The 14,421-nt window shown below is 34.4% G+C and overlaps 1 protein-coding gene across 1 annotated transcript in view; it reads left to right on the forward strand.

The window, feature by feature from the left end:
• Window positions 1-14,421, forward strand: part of CSMD1 (CUB and Sushi multiple domains 1) — a 1,076,561-nt gene that overhangs the window by 931,484 nt on the left and 130,656 nt on the right. Inside the window, exons 34-37 of the mRNA XM_083857383.1 lie at window positions 73-276; window positions 1,400-1,524; window positions 2,136-2,232; window positions 4,916-5,020. Of these exons, the coding sequence (XP_083713509.1) occupies window positions 73-276; window positions 1,400-1,524; window positions 2,136-2,232; window positions 4,916-5,020 (531 nt within the window). The remainder of the gene's footprint in view (window positions 1-72; window positions 277-1,399; window positions 1,525-2,135; window positions 2,233-4,915; window positions 5,021-14,421) is intronic.

The raw sequence follows: 14,421 nt of genomic DNA on the forward strand, positions 1-14,421 counted from the left end.
TTTACTGGTCTATTTTTTTTATTATGACTGTCATTTGTATTCTTGACTTTATATTTTTCTCTCTTTATACAGCTGTTCCACGCACAAGTGATACACAGTGTAGCTCTGTTCCAGAGCCTAGATATGGAAGGAGAATTGGCTCTGAGTTTTCAGCAGGCTCTGTTGTTCGATTTGAGTGCAGTCCTGGCTATCTGCTACAAGGCTCAAAAGCTATCCGATGTCAGTCTGTACCAAATGCCCTAGCTCAGTGGAATGACACAGTACCAAGCTGTGTAGGTAAGCAATTACACTTATGTTGTCTATCTTGTCATGTCTCTGCATTAGGATCCAGGAATTGTTTTAGAAAATAGTGTTTAACCCATATATCCACTCTCCTTTGATTAATATCAGTCATGCCCAATTTAAAAGAGCAGTTTTCCATATCAAGAAATAATTGAGTACCAGCTGGCTCATAGGCAGTATATTGTTTCATATAATGACTTAGATTATATGAACAAGTGTGATCCACATTTTCTGGAACATTCATTATTTTCATGACTTATCTACAGCTTGAAATACAGGACAGAATGTAATTCTCCAGAAGTTTCTTTACCTGTTTTATTACGCAGTACTTGCTGTGTATTTCTATCACACATAGGATAATGATTTCTTTTTTTCAAGCAAAAGGATAGTGTACATTGAACATTTATAGCATTGTTAAGTATAAATAATTTTCTTAATTTATTTCTTTATTTCTGTCAATAGACCTGAACTAAAATAATGCTTAGCACTCCAAAGTTTTTTGGTAAACATTGAAATGTTTTACGTTCTTCCTATTTGGATTTATATCCAAAAGTCATTGCTATTCCTAGGAATTTACTCTAGAATTTAATTAGTGTTCTAAAAATACATATAGGTATCCTATTTTCTGTGTATTCTGGATTTTTTTTTCTATTTTCTTAAACCTTGAAAAAGCAAGTGTGCGTATATGGTAAAAATATTTAATGTACTACACCACTTTATCAGCTAGATTCAATATTGGAACTACCTTAGGCTTTGGGTAAATTCACATGATTTCTGTCAATCATGATTGTGTTTAATGTTAAGTCTTAGAATTTGTTGTTACTCTAAGATAAGACATGAGTAGGCTCTGCTGCTGGGTTGTTCTAGGCTGCACACATGCAAAATGAAGTTCATTTCTGAATTATTTGTTCTGGCAGATTGTATCTTATGCTTGATATCATTAATATATTTTTTGACAAGAAGCATTCTAAGTTTAGAGGATTTCTTCACGTCTATGTGTTTATGCTACAAAAGCAAATTATTATAATTATCTTGATCTTAGTAAAATTATTACTTTTTCTGACTTCTCTAAAGTGGCATAAGTTGTGTAGTAATTTGTGATAATACTTTCTTTCAGTGCCATGCAGTGGGAATTTTACTGAGCGCAGAGGTACTATTCTTTCACCAGGTTACCCTGAACCTTATGGTAACAGCTTGAATTGTGTGTGGAAAATCATAGTGACTGAGGGATCAGGTATTCAGGCAAGTCTGTATTCTGTCAAGCATGGGATATTAAGTATTTTGTTTGTTTATTTCTCTAAAAATTTCATAAATTAGTAATCCTTTATTTGGGGGTGGGGTGATTGAAATATAACTGCTTTGGATTTCTCACTATTGTTCTTTGGTTAGCTTTATTTTATGTTATTTTATTTTCATATGGGGATATGAATGAGAAGTAATTAACAAGCAGTTTTCTGTTTAATTGTGTAGTATATTGCAAACAGGTCCTGATCTTTCAATCCGATATGCAATTACCAACTCTTTCAATCTGGTATTACTGAGGCCCTCAAGAGCTCTGAAGCTATCATGATTATCTGTTCATTTACAGTTTGAATAATTATTTAAAATGTTGCAACACACATACAAAATCCTTCTTACTTACCTAGTGTCATATTTTCTAAGAGTTAACACAATGCAAAAAGTGAATATTGATTTTTTTTTTACATTATTTTCACTGATGTGTCTTTTGTTTGGAACTCTTATTTTTTATTTTCTTTGCTATGTGTTCTCTTTTTATTTTCTTGGTTTTGGAATGTTTAAAAATGCACATGGCTTGTTGGCCTAAAAAAAATATCTGTGGTCTTGTTTTATAGATCCAGGTCATCAGCTTTGCCACTGAGCATAATTGGGACTCCCTTGAAATATACGATGGTGGAGATATGACAGCACCGCGTCTTGGGAGCTTTTCAGGTTAGGATATGACACGATTTAAAAATACAGTTTTATATATAGTTATGTATGTGAGAGAACATGTCTTTATTTGCTCACACATAGACAAGGAGTATGTAATCCATCATTTCTGATACCATTATGAAACGTTCTTTTTGGGAGGAGACTTCAGGTGGTGTAAACGTCAATGTTTTCAAAATTCAAAGGGGTTTTCAGAAGAAAATATGGCATTAAAATGTTTGATTAATGAAATTTAGTTGATAATGCTTTCAAAAAAATCCTTTCTCATATAGAGGAGATACAGTGATATAAATTGGCACTGACATTCAAGGAGCTTCCTTTGATAGCTTTGACTCAACTCATCCTCAGTAGCCTGCCTTTCTCATGAAAAACATGAAGCATTCAATCTTCATCTAAACTCGCAGAACAAACTGAATTAATACAACTGGGAAATAACAAAACCAGATAATTAGTTGTTTAAAATGTACATCAAGCACATACTTTTTCTCTTTTTATACAGGACATATTTTAATAGAAAGACTATGTTGTGTAAACGAAACTGACAGAAAGGGATTAAATCATGAATAATAATGCAGACTCAGGACTACTGCTCTGATTCTGGTGTAGATAAAGCAGGTGGATTTTTGCCTCTCTGATGATTTCATAAACTTTTAAAGTATGGATGTATATTGGATTAGTAAGGAAATGCAGAGTCAACAGAAAAACTCACTGATGAACACAATCCCACAAGGTGTGGCATACATGGCCAGCCTGAATGATGCCATTAATTGTGGCAATTATGAAAATTAAAAACTAGCCTCATTTATTTTCCCAGTGCAGTAGGATCTAACTTCTCATCTTATTGAATATCCCACTTTAAGGAAGTAAAAGACTGGTGTTAAATGTTACCAGGTCCTACAAAGGAACAGAAGTGCCAGGTGACTTTTGTTCATTAAAGAGTGTAATAGTCATGAGTTAACATCCTTATTGTTACAGGACACCTTAAACATCCTTAAATGTATTTCAAATTCTTTATGGGTACTGTTGAGGAATAACTGTGTGAGCAGCTGCAGTTCAAGCTGCTCTGGAGCTCTGGGTGGTGCAGCCTGAGGCAAGAAGCCTTGAACTGCCAACACCTTGCACAGCAAAGGGCCTGGGGACCTGTGGTTCAGCCTGATGAGAGGACACTCAAAGACATGGCAGAGCTGAGGACTAGGGAAGAAGAGACTTTTGGGAGTTGTGAGACTGTGAGGGTGCAAAAGGCCAGGGGTTTCTTGGCTGGGATTCACCTTGGAGGCATAAGCTTGAGCTGTTTCAGTGTAAGTGCACTGTAAATAAATGGCTTTATATGATGAGACATCCAAAAGTCTGCTGTGGGAGACCCAGGGTGGAATCTGTGAGGAAACCTGGTCTGACTGTGACAGTGGGATGTGCAGGGAGTGAAACAGGGACCCATCAGATCACTGGAGCTGCCTGCTGTGAAGGGGCTTTGGTCCCTGCCAAGAAAATCTCTGGTGGTGGGAGTGTGACCACCCTGTCTGGATGGGCAGACAAGGAGGTTTCCTTAACAGATACTATGAAAAGTCCTTCTTCCAGGAAGATGCTTCACTGTTTTCTGTCCTCCAGAGTAATACCGTATGATGTGAGTGCTCTGTACTGTCTGAATTTCAATACTTCGAGTTTCCATGTCAGACAGTAAACATCTTCCTTAAAGGCCAGCTTGTCATCTTTAAGCTCCTCCATTTATATCAAGATTTTGCTTAATTCATTTTTAGATTTAAAAGTATCTACCAATTCCTAGTTTAGATTGTAGACTTAGGAAGATAATTCTTTTCAGCATTTCTTTTTAAGCCCAAGTTTCATGCTCATACCTAGGCTGCTCACAGTTACTATAGAAACAAAAAATGCCACACAGGAAATGAGAATTTTTCTTATGCATCCACTACTGAAGTTCATTAGCTAATTGATACTGTTTTTAAGGGTAATCATAAAAAATGATGTAATTTTTAGCCTCAGTAGGTCTTCCAGCTTTAGACAGTAGAATATGACTTCCATATTGGTATCATGTGAAAATAAAATCAGTGTTTGTCAGACTTGGCAATTCCAGTGGCAAAGAATGTATAGTGATAAGCATGTTGTGTAGCACACACAGTTTTATTATAGATATTTGAATTAGCAAAAGCTAGTACATTGTTTTGGGGGCTTTTTATGTGCTGTACCTGCTTCTTCATTTTCTGTCATATCCTCTGAATTAGCAGAAGTGATTGAAATATTGTGGGAAGAAGGTATGGAATACACACAGAAAAAATCTGGAAGGCTTTGTTCTCTACTGAAGGTTTTATAGAAATGTGGGGAAACAGGCAAATGGAAGCTGAGCTTGTTGTCATAATCAAATCCTTTATTTATGGATTTTTTTTTTCTCTGTACATCTCATTTTTTTCTGTCCCTGTCAAAAACGTTTCCTCTAAACATGATGCGATCTCGTTTGATTGTACTTAAGGAGCATCTTATTGTTATGGCTTGTAATTAAGATTTTCCTGCAATTTCAGGAGAAAACAAGGCAGAACACGGCAGAACATTTGAGATTCCCATGTTTGTAATGAGAAGAAAATAATCCTGTGTGATTCAGTCCTGGCTATGTCTTTTCAATACAAAACTCTGATCAGCGTGCTATAGTTTATTCCATAACTTTTATTTTTTCCAGGAACAACTGTGCCAGCATTGTTGAACAGCACCTCCAATCAACTTTACCTTCATTTTCACTCTGACATTAGTGTGGCAGCAGCTGGTTTTCACCTGGAATACAAAAGTAAGGCTCCTTGTTTTTTGAAACTTATACGGGTAAAGCATCCATATAGAAAGGGAAGCAGATATTTTACATTATTCTTTTTGCTTGTTTGTTTGCATTTTTTTTTTCTTTCCTGACTATCAAGCCTTGTATAAGTTGTATCCATTAAACTGAAATTTTAAATGAAGTGACATTTGAAATTGATGGAAAGCAGCTTTCACAAATTAGCAGCACATAACAAATCAACCTGGTAATTCATAACAGCATTTTTAAAATGGGGGGTTTAGTATTTAATATGTGGGTTTTCTTGACTTATTTCAGCTTAGTTCTGAAATTCTTAGTTCTGAAGTTCTGAAATTTAGGTAACAAAAAAATAGTAAGAGGTAATTTCCCTGCTTGGAAATAGATAAAACCAGAGAAGATACCATATTTTTTCCTATTAATATGTCTATATATTTCTGCCTTGTTATTCTTTCCTTTCCTTCAAATTATTTTCTCTAAACAAATTGCTGTAGTTGTGAAAAACCAAAATTTTAATTGCAGAGCTACAAAACACAACAGTAAACTTGGTTAATCACTGGTGGCATAAACAGAATAACCTAAGAATTTTCATGGCAAATTCTGCTATGTCTATTTTTAATATATTTTGAGAGAAACTTCATTTTAAAATACAGACTTACAGTGGATCACCTCACATAATCATATTTAATTCAAACACATTTGTATTATTTCATCTCTCCAAAACTTAAATTACTATAGAATAATAGTAAATTCAGTACATATTTTTGCATAGCTCATGTGATTTTAACTGGAGATAGGTATTGCTAAGAATAGTCTACTATTTAAAAAGTAATATGATGAGTTGACAGTGTGATGAGTGCTTAGATGAAGGTCATAAAGTAAATCCTTATAATTTTTGAAGCATCCTCTCTTTTTTCAAAGGCCATTCAAGAATTTTCTTGAAAATAGAGTTAGCTTTTTTATTTTATTGAGCCCGATAATAATATCTAAAAATTGTAATGTTGTTTTTAATATTTTGAAGAAGTACACATAAGTAAATAAACATGGATGATTTTTAATGTTATATTTAGGAATGAGATAAAAATTTTTAAAGAAAACTCAGAGCTGCACAGAATTTTGAAAGACTGGATTTTCAGCTCATAATAAATCTTTTAATTTGTCTATAGTCACAAGACAGTCGTGTTTTCACTTAATTCCCTGCATAGTTCAAGCATTTATATATTTATATGCAAGTAGGTTGTAGGGGTTATTTTAATACAGTCATTCTAGCAGTGATGTAGAATGAAAATACAAATATTACCTCTGCAGGATTTTTTTAGAGTCTATATTTTGAGAAAGCTTTGTGTATGTGGTGTGTGTGTGTGTCAGATTTTTTTTTGTGTGAGTTTTTTGTTAGTTTTGTTTGGGTTGTTTTTTTTTTTGTTGTTTTGTTTTGGTTTGTTTGTTTTGGGGTTTTTTTGGTTGTTTTTTTTTCTGAGGACTCCTCCTCCACAGCTGGTGATCTTATTTTCCTCCTCCAGTATTTCTCTTTAACCTACAGTGAAAGTATAACACCATATGAAGCATAAAAAAGTACACATTAATTCTAGAAAGTCACAGAATGAACATTTAAAATTTTTATATTTTACTGTATCGGTTTTATTATCCCTGCAACTCCTGAAGAAACTCTGTTCTGTTAACAAGTAAAATTACTTATTTTATGCTTTTTCTTATCTCATAATTGCAAGTTTCCCAACTGTGCTCTGTTAAAGCATTTATTGGACTTCAGTGGTGCTAATATTTCAAGGCCAGTGTTTCTTAGATGTGCACCTCAATACAGGTCAAGGTAGCAATTTTGAGCGTTCAGAGCTTAGCTATTCTGTTGATAGGCTGACAGGAAAGAAAAGAATTGTTTCTTATGTGGCTACATGGTCTCTGCAGGGCTAGTAGGAGTACAGTATATCTCTCTGTGTGACTGAATACAGAAACTGAACAAGTTCTCACACCAAGAATTTACAGGTTTATATTGGGCAATCACCTTTTCAGATCAAGAAAAAAGCAGACAAGGAAATACTTTTATGTGCAGATATTGCTAGTATTTGATTATGAATTCTGAAGTCTCTGATCATTTTGTCACCTAATGTTTGAAGCAGCATCCAAAAAATAAATACTTCTGATTCAGAAGTCAATATAAAATTTGGAAAAAAATGTCATTTTGTTGAAGGGTTGTGTTAATAAAGAAACACAAAAATATAATCAATCTGGGAAAAAAAAACATTCAATATGAAATGCTATGTTAGAACATCAGATATTTGTAATAAATAATTTTTTTAAAAGAGGAGAACTAGATTAATAGTCATAGAGTCATATGATATGCTGAGTTATAGGGGACCCATCAGGATCATTGAATCCAATTCCTGGCCCTGGGCTCTTGCATCGTTTGTTTGTCCCTTGATTCTTTCTAGATAAAATGCTTTGCAGATGTAAGTTTCAGGTATAATATAAGTGGGTTCAGTTCAACTCTTTAATCTTCTTGCAGAAATTTGAATGTCTGAATAGTCATAGTGGGGATCCTCAATGTATACTTTTAAGGCTGCTTTACTTAGTAAGATCAACTAAGCAGGTCTAACAGGATTTGTATCAGCATTCTAATTACCAGGGAAAATGGTCCATCATTCTGGGTCAGCTTGTATTCAAAAATTTTGTAAAAAATTGTAGAGCACTAAGATCAAATTTATAAAGAACACACCACTGTTGTAAACCCAAAGACTTACAATTAATGTGTGCATCAAAGAGGGAAGCAGGACTTGGATCCCGTTTGGACTTATGTGGGATATAGCCAATTGATCATGATACTTAATGATTTTCAGTTCTTGTTAAAAAAATTTAAAAAATTAACAAGTTGTCAGAGAACTAAAATTGATGGGTCCTCTTTTTGTCTAATTTCCAAGTAGGCAATTTTGTTCCTAAAAAAAAAATTTTAATAGAAATTTGATGTCTTTTCTATGGCCCTGACTAACATTTAATCATGATGTTAATGGAAGTATTTAATTCATGGTTATGCTTTTTAAAATATTTGAGTAATGCTTCTATAAATCAAAATATCCTTATGTATATTTTCTGCTCTTTTGTGGAATGGTAATGGATTTGTTTTTGAAAGAGTTTTTTGTGTAATAAATTGCTGTCAGTCAAAACTAACTAAAAATCCACAGTTGTACTGACTTTTCATCAGATTTCTAGGAGACTCACAGAGATAATGGCATATTCTTATTAAAAAAAAAACAAAAAACAACTCCAAATATGAAAATTCATGGCTACCTATGTCCCTTATGGTAAACAGCCTTAGAGTTCTTTTCTCCTTCTACATGTATATCATTACCAGCTAGCATTAACTGAAATTATACATACTCATCAGAGGACATTGGAACCTTGGATAAGGTTTTATACATAGGTAGTTAGGGAAAGAAAAAGCTATCTGCTTTTGAAATTGTGAAAGCTGTAGTAACTTTCACAAGGCAGATTTTTTCAAATCCTCTTTTCGTCTTTCACCTTGTATTGAATCTTTTTTTTTTTTCTTCCTTATAATTGGCAACCAGACTTGTCATTTGGTCCTAAAACATTTAAAATGTTTCAAGAAAATTATTTAAGTAAATGAGCTTTGTTTTAAATCTTTGGGGATGAATTGGATGGGACTCTGAGCAATCTGGTCTCATGAAAGTTGTCCCTGCCCATTGCAAGGGGCTTGGAACTAGATGATCTTTGATCACCTGAACCATTCTATGATTCTATGAAAATATTACCTGAGTAGGAAGTGTAGAGAAAGTTGCTATGTAGTCATTGTTCCTTTCACAACAAGAATGACAAATTGTTGGAGCAAAGACCACTGAAATATTTCCTAAGCAAACACTCAGTGAGTGTTAGTTCTGAAACAGTTATTTGTTTAAATATTCAGTGAAAACTTTAATTTATATATTGTGATACCCAAAACTGCACACAGGATTCAAGGTGAGGCCACAGCAAGGCAGAGTAGAGCAGGAAAATCTACTCTTAAAAATTACATGAAGCTATTAAAAAGTTTCTGAAGGAAGACCATGAGGATGATGAAGGGCCTTGAGGGGAAACCATATGAGGAGCGGCTGAAGTCACTTAGTCTGTTCAGCCTGGAGAAGTAGAGGCTGAGGGAAGACCTCACTGCAGTCATTACTTTCTTGTGAGAGGAAGAGGAGGGGAAGACTAGATGGTGGTCAGGCACTGGCTCCCCAGGGAAGTGGTCACAGCACCAAGCCTGACAGAGTTCAAGAAGTGTTTGGATAATTTTCTCAGACACATGGTGTGACTCTTCAGGTGTCCTGTGCAGGGCCAAGAGTTGGATTTGATTATCATTTTGGGTACCTTCCAAATCAGCATATTCTATGAGTTTGTGATATAATTACTTCTCTAGGGGGAAGGCAGTTAGGAATTAGAGTGAAGACAATTTGTTTTTCAGTAATAGATATTAACAGAAAAATATCCATTCACAATAAGAAGCTGTTTTAACACATGGAGTCAAAATTTGTAATTCAAATCCTACATCAGCAGACTACAGCTGGGGTAGAAGACACAAAGTGGACCTATTAGTGTTTCATCTTACTTTACCTTTTACATACATTACAAATTTAAGTAGTAGGTGAAATTACTCTAAACTAACCATTACAGTATTCTTCATAATCCTGATGTCCTTATATAAAAAGTCTTCATTACAGCATTAGAAAGTTAGAATTATTTTGGAACATTCCCTTAATCCCAGAAGAAATTTTAAGGAGCAGGGCACAACAGAGGAGAATGTCCTTAATTGACTACTAAATTATTTACACACAATAAAAATTAGGCCTCTACAAATTGCACATCATATTTTAGAATAAACGGGTAAGTATTTCTACTTAAAAGATGTTTCACCAGTGTAAATGCTATAAGCATTACTGGGTTGGGATCACTATGTTAGGGAAAACTTTACTTCAGCAAGATATTTTTAGTTTGCTATCACTTGATCACATATCTCATATTCCAAACTGTATATTGTTTTGAAGTAACTATAGAAATTCAGAAATACTTTATACAAGCTTCAGCCACTGACAAAATCTTATTTGAATTGTAAATATTTCAAGATAATTTAAATATTTGAATAAGAATCAGGTTTTATCTTGAAACATTTTCTTCCTTTTAACAATGTCTCTTTCCCTGTCCATTTTCAAGTTTTTTCTACGTATGTCTTTATTTTCATGGGAAGGATCTGGATAGTCTGCTCCTGCCTACTTTAGCCTATGTCTGATCTAGGCAGTGCATAGATTTTCTTTGTGGCCTTGAAATCACACAAGAATTAAGGTGAATAATATGATTTTGTCATTTACTTTAGGATGTCTTTGTGTTAGACATCAATAATGTAAAAGTTCATTTGCCCAAGTTAAGCGGTCCACTGAATTTTTATGCTATGGGTGACTTAGACTTTTTGCCTTTGTTTCTCTTTTATTTGTTTGTTTTGCTCCTTTACTTGTTTGGTTTTTGGTTTTGTTTTGTTTTTCAAGTCAGGTACATAAACTCAATTTTAAAGAAATAACTGCTCAGTGCTTTAGAAAAATTTCATTCTGGTCAAAATGTAATTGTAAGTTTTGTTGAGGGCTACTATGTGATATTTCCTGTTATTTCAGAAGGACTGTAGGTTTTTAAAGTTGCAGCAACCTATGGTTGACAAAGCAGTAAAATATATAACAGGTTACTGTAGAAAAGATAAGAAGAGAATTAATCATTTAACTAATCTTCCATATGCATGTGCTAGAGTGAATACCAAACAAAATTATTTTCACAACCACCAGCAAGTCCAATCAAGGAGTGCTTTGTTGCATTCCTAATATGTACAATAGTAGGAAGAATAAATATCCCTCTTATTTGATTGAATTACTTTTAATCTAATGAATGAAGGAATCAACTATCCAAATGGCGTGTTTTGGAAGTGTGAGTGTTTAATTCCACTGCATTTGTGGTCACTGATCTTTAAAGCTTAGTCTTAAAATCTCATTTATTAATTCAGTGGTAGTTTAAATGTTTTCCTTAGTATTCAAACAAATTAAAAAATAAAAAGTCTGGAAATAATGAATGTTTGCTCAGCATGCTGCTTGAACTTCTTAGTTAAAGTCTGGTTTCTTTTAGTAAAAACTGAATATATATATATATATGCTCAATATTGATATATAGGTTTAGGCTACAAATGTCTAGAAGTATCTCTCTCTCTTTCCCTCTCTCTCTCTCTCTCCAAATTTAGGGATTATAATTAAATTTTTCAATAATAATCTTGTTTTATGCAATCAATATTTTAATAGTGTCATCTAGCTCTATTACCCTGAATTAGGATATATGACACCGGTCAGCATCATTCATTTTGTAAGATTTTAGTTTACTGCTATACCAAGATGATGGAATATATATGAGAACATAAGCTTACTTTTACCCAACATCTCCTTTTCTGAAGCCACTCTATCATGTCTTTTCAAGTGTTAGAGGTTCTTGGCAGCTGAAATAAATGATTCAATGCTAAGGGAATAAGAGAACAATTGACTGTCTTTTGTAGTACTTTTCTATCATGAGGACATCTAATAAATTTAAAAATAAAAATCAGACGAGCAGAGAAGAAAATATATTCTTCCAAGTAACATATTGTATTTTACAGGTCCATTTTAAGAACTTTCATGCAATTGGTATTTAATGTGGCTCTTCAGTGCAGCAGTCTTTTCTTTTTTCCTGTGTTAAAGCAGGTGTGAATCATAAGCATGCCATTTTTAATTTAGCAGGTCCTGATCTTGTCAGTATATCTGTACAACTTACTAGCTGTTGACAAGAATCTGAGCTCTCTGCAGTAACTCATTGAGATAAAGACATTTTCTAGGCTGCTGTCTGAAGCATGAAGTTTTGAAAGGGACAGCTTGGATTTTGATACACACAATCATCAAAATAGAAAGCATAAGTCGCTCCAGCTTGATGTTTGTAATATAATAAAGCATAATATGTTTCTGTTAGCTGCACAGGGGTGGGAGGAATTAAAAAAAGAAAGCCTGATGACTTTTGGTCCAGCTGTCAAGGCATTCTTGTGTTGTCCAGTTCTCAGCTTTCTGAAATGGACACTAATGGACATTCACATTGTCAGATATGACAGGAAGGATTTTCTTTCTGCCAGCAAAGACAGTGATGTTTGGACAGAATTTCAGGTAATTGTAGGCATGGATATAATTATGTAAGTAAAGCATATTTGTCTTATGCCACAGCAGAGTGGCACAAGAAAGTGTTTAGCAAACAGTAAGTGGAAGAAGGTCAGGGAGAGGGTTATCACTCGACATTGATGTGTTCTCTTTGGTACTGCATAGCAGAGCATGAGCACTGAAAAGCATGCACTTAAGAAACCCTTGTTCCTTTTTTGATTGCTTTCATTTGACATTTAACATGTTTGCCCTGTATTGCTGACTGTTCACATACAATCTAGTTTAATAAAGTATTTCAGAGTCTCTGAATATTTAAGTTTCCTAATTTGTCCCCAGATAAAAGAATTTGTTTGCTTTCTCTCAAGCATTCTTTTGATTTTTGGCTCTGTTTTAACTAAACCAATTTTTGAACTACACTGGGATAGTATTATGGAATGATTAGAATATGAGAGATTTGAGGATTCAGAATAGTATTTGATTCTGCTTTCAACTTCCTCATGCTTTAGGGAAGTTAATATTGCTTCTTAATATCAGGTATATCAAAGAAAGTCAAAGTGTTTTATGACATTTTGATAGAATATTCTATAATTTGCATCATCAGACCAAAGAATATATATCGTAATGTTTAAAAAGTATAAGCAGCTAGCAAAAAAAAAAAAAAAAAAAAAAAAGTTTTTAACTTAATTGTTAGGTTCTGTTAAAGACAAATACATAGTAAACTACAATATCTAATAGTTACAAAGAAAGTTAATTTGAAGTGTTTTGATTGATCAGTCTGTTAAAATTCTGGATGCTATTCAACCAATGATGGAATGAGCTATATTAAAAACACTTTATTAGTGTTGCTATGCAGCCACTCTCATAGCTGTTTCTGTAACTCAGAAAAGTATGTAAAAGTAACTTTATTCATACAGATCTGACCCTGCAGCCCTGTTACTCTCAATATGCAGGAATTCTGAGTTCCAAAATACAAATTTCTTGATGACAGGAAATGAACCACAAATTTATATTCACAGGATTCAGCAAGTACATTGATATCTGTAAGCAATTTAGTCATTATGTCTTTTTTAGGTGCTTATTTATTTAATAACAGTGATTTTGGAGGAGATCTTTTTAAATTTTCTTTTCTATTCAAGAGTGAGAAGGGTGAGAAAATGCAGAAATAAGCTTTGATTTGCTTAAGTTGCATCTGAACACTGGATTCGCAAATTAGTGAACAGCACTCTACATGTGGTACTTTGAATTACTGAGATGAGGCATTACATTTCACTTAATGCTGAAACAGTTTGTGTGGATGCACATCACAGCTATTTATAACCTATACTCAGTCAGTACCTTTATTTCAGTCTCCCATGTGCTTTATTAGGAAAAATATATTAACTTCAGCTAAAATTTGAGCTGCAAAAGACTGGAATTGTGTGAAATTTTTATTTGTGCATTTAATATTTATAAGGCATTTATATTTGAGTGATGAAAAGTACATTCATAAAGGTTTATGGCATAAAGTTAAAATCATGTCTGTATGAAAGTGTGTGATCAACATTACCTATAAGAAAATTGTATTTCCCTAGAAAGACTAGGCTCTCGGTGAATAATATCAGATATTGTTTCATGATGAACTATCTGGAACAATAGGTTCTAAAATGCCACATAGCAGAATAAAGTCAAATACAACATAATTTCTGTACTCCCCACAGTCCAGTTGCAGGTACTCTCACCAAACCACCTATGTTGCTTCGCGTATCTGTCTCTCAGGCCAGCTCAGCGTTCGGCTGGGCCACCCTGCTAGCTCTGATACACCCAACAGTACCTTTGCGTGGGTCTTTGGCTCCGCAGCACCTTTGCCTTGGCTGTCACGGCTGTGGTTCGAAAGAGGGGACACTCTCAAGGCTCAGGAAGAAGGTTTTATTCGGGGATCACAGGGGCAGTCCCTGGTCCCAGGCCTGTGCCTCAGGAGAGTGACCCAGGGCCTGGTTTGCAGGGGGTTTTTGTTCAACAGAAATCTCAGGGGTGGGCACAAGTTACAAGACCAATGAAACAAAGCAAGGTGGCTAATGCCAAATGCAATACACAACATTAACAAATCAGGTAAATTGGGGTGGGGTCCTCGGAGATCCACCAATCACTGTCCGACACCTCTCCGAGGTTTCAGGCCTGGGAGATGATGGGCAGGGAGGGGAGATGCACTGAAATGAG

The sequence above is a fragment of the Zosterops lateralis genome (assembly GCF_965231275.1).
Source record: "Zosterops lateralis genome assembly, chromosome: 3".
In the NCBI taxonomy this organism is placed as follows: domain Eukaryota; kingdom Metazoa; phylum Chordata; class Aves; order Passeriformes; family Zosteropidae; genus Zosterops; species Zosterops lateralis.